At 36.0% G+C, this 13,679-nt stretch overlaps 1 protein-coding gene across 3 annotated transcripts in view; it reads left to right on the top strand.

Annotated features, from left to right (window-relative positions):
• GPHN (gephyrin) overlaps window positions 1–13,679 on the top strand; it is a 618,338-nt gene that overhangs the window by 581,892 nt on the left and 22,767 nt on the right. For all 3 annotated transcript variants that reach the window (XM_007449022.1, XM_007449020.1, XM_007449021.1), the window contains one exon: window positions 7,022–7,109. In XM_007449022.1, coding sequence (XP_007449084.1) covers window positions 7,022–7,109 — 88 coding nt within the window. The remainder of the gene's footprint in view (window positions 1–7,021; window positions 7,110–13,679) is intronic.

The following is a 13,679-nucleotide window of genomic DNA, read 5'->3' as shown; positions in this document are numbered from 1 at the left end:
ATTCCTGCTTTTTTGAATATTTACATTAGCCTGGTATCTTTGGGCATACCTTTTATTTTTATTCTTTCATCTCTTTTAAGTGTATCCCTTATAAATAACATCCAGATGGGAATTGAGCTTTAAAAAACTCAATCTTGCATTTTCCTTACTGTAACCCTGATCCTAGCTTGACGTTCATTTTGCTTTACCATGAAGTTTGCTATATATTATTCTCTTGATATTTTTTCCTTCCATCTTACTTTATTTTTACTATTAATAGAACTTTGTTATTTCTTCTTTGTCCTTTTCCCTATTATTGGTTTGATCCAGATGATATTTGTTCCCTTTCACTCATTATTTTGGAAGGTGTGCTGTACTCTACCATCCCCCTCATGCTTTCCTTCTAATTTCTGATACTAATAATCAAATATTCATTTCTCCACTATTATATTTTTAAAAGGTGCTCACTATATCCCTCCTACAAGGCCTTCCCGTTTCCTCCATGCACATCCTACACCAATGAGACTTTGAGAACACTTTTACTTCTCCCATCTCCTCCCACTCCCTCAACTTTTAGGCATTGCTGAGATAATGCTTTTAAATCTAGACTATTACTAAGTTTTCTCTTGCAGTATGTCTCTACAACTTCTGGGAAATCCATGTTTAGTACATATATTATAATTCCCCAGTTTATTTGATTGTTATTCATTTAGATTTAGTTATATAGTTTATAAATGTGTGTGTATTTTACTAGTGTTTTCTCTACTCTTCATCTTCCCCTATCTTGAGACCTCTGATCTGGTTAATTTTTTTCATTTAGAGTCATTTTTCCAGAATATTACTTGTTGATTTATTATCTAAATTTTTACATTTTCACAAATATTATTCTTCTGTCCTGACAGGTGAGTGGTGTCTGACTGGATATAGGATTTGGGGGTTGCAAGCCTTTTTTCTCAGAGTACGTTGATGTTAATCTACTGTTCTATAGTTTTTAGTATTGTAGGTAAGAAGTCCAAAACCAGTATTCTTTTTTTCTTTGTTAGTAAATTTAATCTTTCTGTCTGACAGCTTGTAAGATATTCTCTTTATCCTTGAAATTATAAAATTTAACCAGGACATTTTTAGGTTTATAATTGTTTGTCAGTCTTACCTGGAACTTAGTAAATCTTTTCAATCTCCAAGCCCAAGTCATTACAAATAAATGAAATTTTCCTCTATTTTCCCCCTCTATCAGTTCCTTTTTTCCCGTATGGGATTACTATTAATAATATGTCAGTGTCTTGCTGTGTCTTCCAAATTTCTTATCATCTCCTGCATGACTTGTGTCATTTTATATTTTTGTACATCTCTTTGAGACATTTCTACTACTTGGTTTTCCATGCCACTAATTGAGTTTCAACAGGGACTATATTCACCTTCACCTACTAAATTTTAAATTTTGAAAATTATATTTTTTGTTCCAGAACATCCTTTTAAGGTTGTAAATGAATCTCCATTAGTGCTTTAATTGTGTGTTGTTTTTGTTGTTGTTAAAATTATCTATTTCCCCCAACATGTTGATTTCACTAAGAGCCATCCTAACTATCGTTCTTATTCTTCCACCCTCCAGTTCCTGGCAGCTTAAATTGCTGGTATTTTCCTTTACCTACTGAGAGTTGTATTCACCCTCAGCCCTCAAGAAGCTGCTACGGTGCCATAGACCTGACAGGAATGTAGTTATAGTGGAAAAGAGGATCAAAGTGGTAAAAGGCATGGAAGTCACAACTCCTGAACTGGCAAAGCAGCAATAGCAAGCTGCCAGTCTTCTATTGAAGCCTCTGTGCTTCCTGGACATTTAGTTATGAAGGTTTGGGCTTTCCCAGCTGTTAGGGATAGGGCAGTCTTAGTATTTTTTAAGTAGACTTCTGGGTCAACTTAAAAATAATACCTTTGTGCTTAAACTGCATCCCAGTCAGCTTCTAGTGCTTTAAATCAGTGAATGTTAGACATGGAAAGGACCTAGTCCAAATGTTCTCATTTTACAGATAAGGATAATGAGACCCCAAGAAATGATGTTCATTTTTCAAAGTCATCTCAGCGGTAGAGACAAAACTGGATTCTAGACCCTGACACACTCAGGCTTCGGTTGACAGTTCTGTTTTCTGTCACCGAGTACTTAAATTTCTAGCATTTAGCACTAAATCAATGCTCTTATAGAATGTTTTCATTTAATATTGGTACTCTCAGAGAACCATGGGTAGGTACTTATTTCAAGTGAAAATGGATAGAAAGTGTTAGTAAATGAAGATTAATGCTAGTATTAGATTTATCTTTAAAGAAATGGTTAATCACCTTTCAAATCTAATTAAAACTGCAGTTTTTAATGAAGAAAGAATTAAATGATATCACAATATCCCTTTAAGATATGCTGTTCTTTGAGAAAAGGGAAGCTACTGGTATATACCTAGAAAACTTACTAATCTGCTTAATTGAACATCCCTTCGAGTGGCAATGGTGAGAAGATATTTCAAATGTAAAAAATACAAGTTATTGGTTTTTGATCATCACTATTTGACATACACAAATAATATTTATATACTTAGATAAAAATGATAAATAACTTTTCTGACGATGTATATAACAAAGTGTCTTTCACAGTGTGAATACTACTGTAGTTTAAAAGAATTGTAGAGTGAACATAGGTGACCTTGAACCTGTCACTACCTCTGTGAATTTCATTGACCTCTCTTGCCCTGCCTACATCATAGAGTTGTAAAATTAACACATAAGTGTGACAGTGTATTGTTCTTTTAAAACGAGAATTATTGTCATTAATTTTATTTCTTAAATATCAACTGATCTTATATATAGGAAGTAATGTCATACATAAGACATATAAGGTCATATTATGTTTTCATTTTACTCTCCTATCGTTGTGAAAATTAATATGCTATGCTCTCTGTTTAACAAAACTGAGAAAATTATGAATTATTTTTATCCTACTATAATATCCATGATTATAATCCTTGCTACCTATTTTTTATCATTATTCAGAGTAATCTCTTAATCTTAGAAGCAAACTCAGTTTTTAGTTCTTAAAAATAAAAAGGTTGGGGAGATGGAATATGAAATAAATATGGGAAAATATTAGCATTTGTCAAATCTGAGAGATGGTTACATGGGTGTTATACTGTTATCTTATGCGAGAAATATTTCATCATTTAAAATATGAATCACAAAAAAAGAGAGCAAATTTATGACTTGTGAGCAAGCCCTAAGTTATGTTTAATCAAAATCTTATTTAGTTTTCATCTGAATATAGGATTCAGAACTATGTTTGTTTCATTCCGCAGAACTAACATGTTCACAGATGCACTTTTCTTGTCATCCCAGACAGATCTTCTCCTGCTGCCTTAGCATCCTCTGTTTTATGCTTTTGCATAACGGTCCATTTTCGTGAGAGTTTTCCTTGTATGACATATCGTATGCCTGAAAAAACTAGACAATCACTCTGCTTAGGCACTCGACAAGGAAACAGAGGTTCTAGTCCTAGCTCTGCCACTTACTGCTCCGCCTAGCCTTTAATATGCTACTTTGCCTCTCTGAATATCACTTTCCTTTTCTGTAAAATAGGCATAATCATACTGTTCAATCTACCTCAGAGATTTATTGTGAAATAATAAATGGAGTTATATCATGCAGTATAAGTGAAGTTACAAATCCTCTGACAGTTGCCATACATTGGTCCCTGTCCCTGTAAGCTATGATCTCTTACTAGGTCCCACACACCAGAAGTATGCAACTGAAAGTAGAGTTAAAGAGATGGACAGAGGGAGATAGAGAAGGGCAAGCCCCAAAGAGTGCTCCCAGCTCTGCTACTGAACACAATGACCCCCAAAGACCTTTCCAATTTTAAGATTTAGTGATTTTGTGAATCCATCAGCCACAGAGAATAAAGCACCATTGAGTGTATTCTTTGAAACATAATAAATTACAGTAAGGACTTGCTTAATATAAAATTCCTTTTAGTTTATTTCTGCAAGTTAGAAAATATCATGTGGAGAGTTGATGACTCTGCAGTTTTACAAAATAGGAAAAAAGTCTTTCCCAGATAATATGAAAACAAGGAATAAGGTGGAAAAAAAAATCACTGCAAAGTATGTTTATTTGCAGCCATCAGCTAGCCTGTCCCAGGAACTTTACCCACCTACAAAGATGTTGATGTGTATGTCACTGCTGCTTTGTTTCCAATGACTTTGCCATAATCCTGTAGAGTTGACAAGCTATAAATTAAATATTGTAAGATTGGTAGAATTAGCAAATGTCTCTTATACTAACACAAAATTATATGTTGTGTTAATGATAGTCATTGTCCCTTCACCTGAATTACATCCCACATCACCCTGTGTTTGTGATGTTTTTCCCATTTACTCCATAGGCCAACCATTTGGCTCAGCTTAATGATTCAGCAAGGCAAGGGGACCAGAGTGCTGGGCATGCAGTGATCAGGAATCCATCACATACATATCTTATAGTATTTCAGTACAAAAGAATAATTTCTTATCTTTTTCCCTAAAGCTAAATGAAAAAGATTGATGAAAAATCTGTTCAAAATACATAGTTCAAAAATATACCCATTTTTTAATATAACTCTTCCAAGATGTTTGCCCAACCAAATTAGCTTCAAAATTCATGTCAGGGATTTTTTTTTAAGTTTTTTTTTTTTTTTTAATGTTTTACACATAGATCCTACCTTCATTGAATACCTGGGTATCTTTTTGGCTGCATAAGCAATTAACTGGATGATTTCAAAGGATCTCTGTGTTATAGATTGAACCTCATGTGAGCCATTTTTCAAACTTTTATTGTTGTCTCCTTGGGAACTTGCTCACCAGAGCCAAACAACTTCTGGTACACTCATGGACAGGCCAGTGCTTGAGGAGCAGGAGAATTTTATCTAGAGTCAGTAAGAGAACCTAATAGTAAATGGAACTGTTCAGGCTGGAACCAGGCCTAGCTTATTATTGAGCCCTTTGGGCTTTTCACATACAGTTCTGTGAATATATTTGAGGTCCAATCTATGATTTTCTTCTGTGTTAGTCATAGATATTCTCCTAAATAAAAACAGTCAAATATGCTAAAGTTGAACTCGGCCAGGTTGTTAGGTTTGTATGATAACTTTTGTCAGTACCACAGTAATAACAACAACAACCAACCTTTCTTATAAGCTCAGTTTGTACCAGGTATTATCCCACAAACTTATATATATTATGTTACTTAACCCACATAACAACCCTGTACTATTCCTACTTTACAGATGGAAAACTAAGGCAAAGAAAGGTTTAGCAACTTGTCCAAGGTTCTACATCTAGCAGGTAGTAGCACCAGGATTTAAACTCAGGAAGTCTGACTCCAGAGTTCACACTCTTAATCTCTGTAATGTGCCACCTCCCAACTTTGTCTCCTGAAGAGCCTCTCAGGTAGATCTCAAGTTCCTCTCCTTACCTCTGTCACCCCTGGATAAAATTTGTGCTAGTTACAAATCTCTTCCTCCTCCTCCTTCATCTCCTCTCCCTCCTCCTCATCCTCCCATGAAATAGTGCATCAAGGGAAAAGGATATGAACAAACTTCACTACCACGAGAGATTTGGGAGAACGTATGCTATCCCATTGAGACATCATTTGATTTCAAGTTAACAAAAACCTGCTGATTCTAGTTTAAGCAAAGGGGGGGATTTATGGGAAGAGTTGTCTCCTGGAGCACAAGACCAAGAATAGGCCTCAGGAAGGACTAAAAACAAGAACTAGAGCATCAGAAGCCAGGATTGTTCCCTTTTTAAATGCACATGTTAGATGTCTCTGGAGGAGAAAGGGAAATACCTCCCTTCTCCACAGGGTAAAAAGTTCTTAGAAAACAAGGGTTTAGGCTGAACAAATATTCGTCAAAAGGCACCTTTTCTGTACTCCATCATTTGAAGGTAAATGCAAGTGCAGTGCACATTGCCCAGTAGCTTTGTATGCATTTAAAATTGTGACTCAGCAGTCCCTTTCAGCTATTGCCTGATTTCCTGTCCCTCCAGAAACCTGATGCTTGGCATTTTGTTTTTTTCTCACTTGATTAATCTCAAGTTAGGCCTTTGCAACCCTTCTAACATCAATAGGATAAGACTGTTGATTTCACACCATCCTTCCTCCCAGGCCTTCATCTGTGCAATCAGAGGGCCTGGTGCACTTGTCTTTTCAGTTGACTGTCAGGAATCTCACTAATTTCAATCCCTAACATTCACCCTGTCCCTTTATCCTCTCAAAATATCTCATACTGTCTCTGCCTTCCTTGTTCTTTTTTTCTCTACCCTTTTCCCAGTAAACACCTACTGGCTCTTTATATTTTTAGGGACCCCCCCATCCTTTTCCCATTAGATGAAGTTCAAATTCTTGACCTTGAGAGCCCTCCAAAATCATGCCCTATACTACCTATCCCAGCCGTTCCAAGTCAGGTCCCTCACTCAAGCAGTTCATTTTCCCCATTCATCGAGAACACCACAGGCTTCATCACAGTTCTATCCTCTTGCTTACAAGGCCCTTTCCCATTCCTTCCCACCTGTAAAAATTGAGCCCATTTCTCAAGGCCTAACTAAATTAAGTCATATTCCCTCTAAAGAGTCCTAAGTCTCCAACACCTAGGGTGATCAACTGTCCTGGTGTGCCTGAAGTTTCCTAGGAAATGTAACTTTCAGCACTACATCTGGGATACTCCTAGGCAAACTGGGATGGTTAGGCAGCCTATCCACACCTCACTGTCTCCCCTTATTATACTGCCTTGTTGAGTAAAAAGCCTGTGAAAGTACCAGTAACTACTATTTCCACACTTACAAGTTTCTTTCTCCACAATGAGTTATGCTTTTACTGTGCAGAGACCTTTTTGATTCCCACTTCATACAGACTTTTGTGCTGTACTCATGTTAATGCCTACTCGTTGAATAGGTGGTCTAGTTTTTAGTTGGCACTATATTTAAAATCTTTTTCTTGTGTGTTAATTTATTTGTCTTTATTTTTTTTCCAGCCCAGATGACTTACTCAATGCCTTGAATGAGGGTATCAGTCGTGCTGATGTCATCATCACATCAGGGGGTGTGTCCATGGGGGAAAAGGTATGAAAAAATGAGGTTCAAAAAATGTAGTATGCAGTTGATTAACAGTGGTGTGGTAGTCATCTGGTATCCATAACCAGACTCCCACAAAGCTGAAAATCCACAGGGCTTCAGAAATTTCTGGGCATTCTAAAAGGTATGCAGTGCAGATAAGTCAGAGAGCTTACCATCTCAAATTAAATCCAGGAGTGAAGGTGTTAAAATGTAGATAGGTATTCTCTTCATAGCAGACAGATTGCTGGGTCAGTCTTCCCTCAAAGTCTCCTAGAGGCCTTGAGCCCTGGGTAGAGAAGATTGCTGCAGTCCTCTCCCAAGATCACAAAGGCTAGGGGCTGAGGTCTGCATTGTAGCAAAGCTATAAGAAATAATTTGCAACATGTCTGTTTTCATTACCATCAAACTGCCTGATGTGCTCTGAGCATCACGAGGGCAAACCCTGAAGTTAAGAGTACTTAAATTTTAAATTTCTTATTCCCAGGGAGTATTTCATATAAAACTTACCTTGGTTGCTAATGAACTTAATTATGGGACAGTACCTATTTGGCAGACCAGAAGTTTGCTTTACCAGTACTTCTGAAGAGGCAACAAGCTTATAGCTTACATAGGCTTGGCAATTGTGGCTCAATTATGGTAAGAACAGAACACTTCTGGACCTTAACCTTCTTTATTAGTGCTAACAAAGATGTCATTTATCCCAGGGATTTGCTCACAGGTCAACAGCCAATATAGTAAAGCATATTGGTTTTCTTTTTTTACTCTCTGTGTGGTAAGATACTTACACTAAACCTTTAATTTACTAGGAAGGAGATTTTTAGGAACTGGGCATCCCAGAGTATTCCATAGGAGCTAATAATTGTCCTTCCTAATTCCTTGAGGGGGAATCATATGAAAGAAGAACCAGGAAGAAAGAGAGAAAGCATCAATGCAGCAAACTCCTGCCAGCCTGCAAATTCTAGTCCCCAAAAGAATTCCAGTGTACTTCAGTAGCAGAAAGAAAGAAAAGTGTAAGAGAGAGAACATCTGCTTCAGCCCAAGGGCAGATCCTGAAAACCAGCCACTGAAAAGACAGGGAAGTTAGTCAAGGAAAGATCCAGAAGCATTATGTAGCACGCATGAATTTTAAGTGCAGAAACTCAGGTACACAAGAAATTTATTTATGTGATTCAACTTAAATTCTACTGTGAGTACCTATGCTACAGAACTGGCAGGAAATTTTATTTAAGCCACTATAGGACTAATTGCCTCCAAAAATTATGCCAAAGAACTGGGAGGGGCTTAAGATGCAACAGAGCATCAAGGAGACACATCTGGTCACCATTCTTCGCTGGATGCATCTAGAGTGTCCTTGTCATGCCATTAGATCTCAGATCTTTGTTCTTTTGGGCCATGCTAATAGCACTGGGATTATGGGGAGACTGCGAGTCTTAGGGCAGAGGAAAGGGGCCCCTGCTGCTTGTGGGACCCACAGACTTCTATCCTCTTCTCAGCCAAGGAGAAATGACTCTTCCATAGTTGCTTCCCTCAAAATCTCTCCCCACCCCCACCTCCTCCTGTTTCACATAGCCTTTGCAAAGAGTTTTCATTTTTATAAAACACCAAAAGTTTCAGGTAAACAGTATCTGCTTTCGGCCCTAAAAACTAAAGAATTGTGTGCATTACTATAAATTTTCCACCACCTACAGAACTGTAAAATAGCTCAAAGACAATGAAACGTGTAGATAATCGATAAGGATACGCTAGACTGGACATCAAATAATTGTTTCTTCCTATTTCAAAGTCTCTTAATTTTTCCTAACAGTGTCTCCCCCACCCCATATGATCAAAATAATCACAAAGATCATTACTAATCACAGAAAAGGACTGGTCTCATAGGTTTGCCCTGATTATTTAGCAACAAAAGTACTAATTAACCATATAGGTCTCCTTGAGTTTGTTTTACACATCTAGAGCCATATAGCAATAGAATATTAAAACTAATCAACAATATTCCAAACAAATAAATAATTTCTTAAAATATTTTTTATTTCCCTTAACATTTCATTTAGTCCCATGTTTTTCTTGTTCTGCTAGATCATGGGTTAGCAGTCTGCTTTCTTGAAACCATCTGTTTTTATTCTAAAGAGTCCTGGGATTCCTGACTCAGTCCACTGGTACTGTACAAAAGTTATCTAAGCTATATCACCTCAGCAGCCTGTACCCTAGAGACTATTCTTTGAAGCATCAATAGTTCAAAATACCTATGATTGTCCTTTTCCCTAGTGCTCTGAGTCTCTCTTTGTTGCAGACACAAACTATTTACTGTAGCTTATATAGCAGAGCCTTCAGGCCAGCATCAAAGTAAAACAGAGGCTTTCCTTAGCTAGTAGATATTTAATAGCTGTGCTTAATTTATTACTGTAACCAATAATATTAGAAGATAAGTAAGATTCTCTACTGGTATAGAGTAGGTAACTATTTCATAAAAGTTTTGGTCAGTGTTTCCCCTGAGGGTGAAAACATATTATGAACAGCAAGGGCATTGTCAAATCTCCAGACACTTCCCATAAAGCATACAATTTCTGAAACATTATATTAATGACATTTTACCTGCATAAACCTAACCTAGAGCACAGTGAGCCTTTCTTCTCAGATGTAACAGTAACTCCCTTCCTCCGAAACTCCTGTAACGGTAACATACCAAACAAACCTAACTATTTCTAATTTCTCTTTTTATAAGATGAAAGAACAAATCTTCGTGACTTTCTAGGGGCCCTCTAGGAAATTTCAAACATAGTCTTAGGCGTTGAAGATATTCTGAAAAAAATTTTTTTTTCCTAAATTTAGATCTGATCTTTAGAAGGCAAAAAAGAGTTGTCAAAAAAAAAAAAAAAATTGGGCACCTGATTAAGATAGGATCATAGCTACCTAAGAAACATACTTGGTTACCTAATTTTTCAAAGCAACAATAAAATATTGGAAAACAAGCATAGAAGGTAACATGATCATAAATAATATTGGCTCATTCATAAATTAGGAACCTTTGTTCTATACTTTTTTATTTCCTTAAATAATCAAAGACAAAATAAACAGAAAGGCATATTACACAAAAAGAATAACCTTACATATCATAGGGAAAGCATTAATCAGTAAAGCAAAGAAGTAAGCTCATCAAAACTGAGTGAACTTACTAAACTTTTCATATATTTCTCAGCTTCATTTCAAACACAGGTAATATAAACCAAGGCAAATCAAAGTCATTTTCAGAGTTTTGTCCTTTATTATGCTTTTTTTATATGTTGGAACAAACTGACACTTTACTTTAGAACTAAGAGTGGTCTCCAGACCAAAGAGGGTCCTGGAGACTCTTTAAGTGGGTCTGCAAGGTTAAATCTATTCTCATAATAAAACTAAGACTTTATCTGACTCTTTTATTTTCCTTCTCTCATGACTGTACAGTGAGTTTTTCCAGTGGCTGTATGAGCTATAATATCTCATCAGACTGAATACGGAAGCAAATAAGAGAATCCACCTGACTTCTATTAAGCTGAACATTAAAGAGATTTTTTAAATTGTAAAACAATGTATAAACAATAAGTTACTTATGTTAACATGAAATAGCTTCATCACTGCTGTTTACAAATGAACCAACAAATAAATATTCTTAACTTCTTAGTTTTAATTTCTAATACAGTAAATATCGATAGACATAACCCACATAACAAAAGCTGTAGGGATCCTTAATGGATTTTAATTTAAGAGCATGTAAAGGGTCCTGAGACCAAGTATTTTGAGTATTGGACTTTTTTTTTAATATTTTTTTTCCTGAAAAGTGAAAGAATATGCATAGTTTTACTTGTCTGTCATTATTACTTCTAACATAATTGCAACCACCCATATTTATTATAATGTTTAAGAAAATCACTAATTTCTATTTCACAGCAAAAATTAGAGGGCATCAATCATTGACAAATCATATGTAAGCATTTTAGCGGACTAGCAAAGTTCATAAACACAGAATACAACTTTGTACAGCCACACACATCCCCTTTGTACCTTCTTAATGTAGCAAAAATGAAAACATACTCATTAACACGACCCAAAGATATATCCTCTCTATGACATATTAAAATAAGAAGCAAAGTATAATGTATTAACTAAAAGTCATGCTTAGTAAGCAGTGATCGAGTATCCTATTGTACTTAGAAATCAAGGTATCTCATGATTATTCATTAATTAATCAATTTAATAACTGTTCAAGATTTTAAATTAGTTAAAAATCTTGAAAATTATTTTCAAGCTGACATTCTACAAACATAATTACTATTGAAATTAAAAGTTTGTCAGAATAATGATTCTATTTCATTGAACCAAATTTTAGATTTTTCACAATCTTAAGTATTATATAAGAATAGCGTTAGACTCTTTGATGAGTAGCCTATATAATTTTAGGAAAAAACAAACCCAAGCAAAATAAAATGTATTTTCCTACTTAACACTGATAAGAGAAAGAACATGGCTGGGTTTGCTTATTAACCAAAATAATTAAGCTAGTCTCATTTGCCAGAGATTTACCTTAACTATGTGAACTTGATTCTTAAAATTATAAGAAGAATTTTTTTTAGTGCAGCATATTTAAAATAGTATAAGATAAATTTTCTTATTATCTGGGAACTTTAGGAATATTCTATTTATGTAAGTACTTATCTCTCTAAATGAATCAGAATAGAGTATCTTTAATTTAAGAGACATTACAAGTGTTTCGGTGTGTTCGTTTTTCTCCCCATTGGCAAAGCAAACTTTATTGTGGGCCTAAGATCAGGGCTCTTCTCTTCATGTCCTGCTAAACCAGAGAGTTGGGGATGAGAGGCTCTTGTGTTTCCCCTGCAACACCTCCATCACATTCAAATTCAAATGGAGAGAGCCAGGGTAGGGGACACCCTGAATCTGCAGCATACTCCGAGGAAGGCCCACTGTGCATGGTGGTCTCACAGGCATATAATTTATGAATACCCTCCAGAAATAGGAAAACATTTCACACTCACAAAACAAGATAAATGCCTTCCTGGATCACAGACACATAGACACACAACCACATAAAGAATATACAGCTTCAGGGACTTCCCTGGTGGTCCAGTGGTTAAGAATCCACCTTCCAATGCAGGAGACGTGGGTTTGATCCCTGGTCGGGGAACTAAGATCCCATATGCCACAGGGCAACTAAGCCTGTGCGCCACAACTAGAGAGCCTGTGTGCCACAACAAGAGAGCCCACATGCTGCAGCCACTGAGCCCGCATGCTCTAGAGCCTGCATGCCACAACTAGAGAGAAGCCCACGCACCGCAATGAAGAGCCCACTTGCCGCAATGAAATTCCCGAGCGCTACAACTAAGACCTGATGCAGCCAAATAAATAAATTAAAAAAAATTTTTTTTTCAAAATACAGCTTCAGCTCTACAACTTCAACCACAGATTAAGAGTAAACACAGAAACAAACAAACAAAATTAGTCTACAAATAAAGAGCTATTTTCCTTCCTAGAGGTCACAAAATTCTTAATTGGTTTAGGCTCAAAATGACAGACAAATAAACAAGAAAGACTGACAAACCAGATTCTCTATCTTCTCTTACCTAACAGAGAATAGATTTCAGTCACCCATTTATAGGAATCACCAAATGGTCAGACCATAAAACCGAATTCTCAATCATTGATGCTACAAAGGGGAGTACCTTATTGGCCATGCATAGAACCAAAATTAATAGAGGAGGCAAAAATAGAGAAACCCAAAGTTAGCAGATTTCAGGTTTTATTACTACTTGGCATACACTCCAGAAACCAAAGGACGATGTATGCAGGTTTAAGCAACCCATTAAATGCACTTTTCTGGCAATTGAGTTTACTTGATTTTGTCAGATAAATCAATACGGCATCTCAGTGGAGCCTTCAGAATTGTTAAGGTATAGTTTTTAAAGATAAAATCATGAATCTCAAATATTTTTTTATTTTATAAAATAAACATGTGTCAATGATTTTATTTAACTCATTAATTAATGAGGGAACCAGTAAGATGTTGCAACTGGTTCTAAGAATTCAAAGAACAGAGACACCTATAGGTAATCAGAAATGCTGAAATCAGTCTGCCAATGGATGCAGAACTGTTCTATATTCACAGGAGAATAATCAATTACACCGCCACCAACAGAATTAATTTGCATTTCTTTGGATACTAATCATGTTCACCATCAGTTTTCTACAGCTTAATTTTTATAAAATAGCACAAAGACAATGAAAGGCACAAATAACCCAGAAGGTTGTTTGGACATCCAATAATCTTTTTTGCCCATTTCAAAGTCTTTCATAATTTATCTGACATTATTTGTTCTTACTTGAGTTGAGGGAAAGACCTGTCTCCTTCATCCATTCGTGTTTCTTCTTCCTATCTGGATCTAGCTTTCAGAACATCAGACAGAGGTCCTTCCTGCTTCTATAGGTAGACAAAAACTTAAGAACAGTAATGATTCTCAGCTTTTATTGCTATGTCTGGTACAAGCTTTCCATCACAAGAAACATGAAGCATTTCTTCATGTTCAGAAA

Source organism: Lipotes vexillifer, unplaced genomic scaffold (assembly GCF_000442215.2).
Source record: "Lipotes vexillifer unplaced genomic scaffold, Lipotes_vexillifer_v1.1 scaffold629, whole genome shotgun sequence".
In the NCBI taxonomy this organism is placed as follows: Eukaryota; Metazoa; Chordata; class Mammalia; order Artiodactyla; family Lipotidae; genus Lipotes; species Lipotes vexillifer.
The sequence above is the reverse complement of the archived record's forward strand: the minus strand, read 5'-3'. Positions and strand labels throughout refer to the sequence as shown.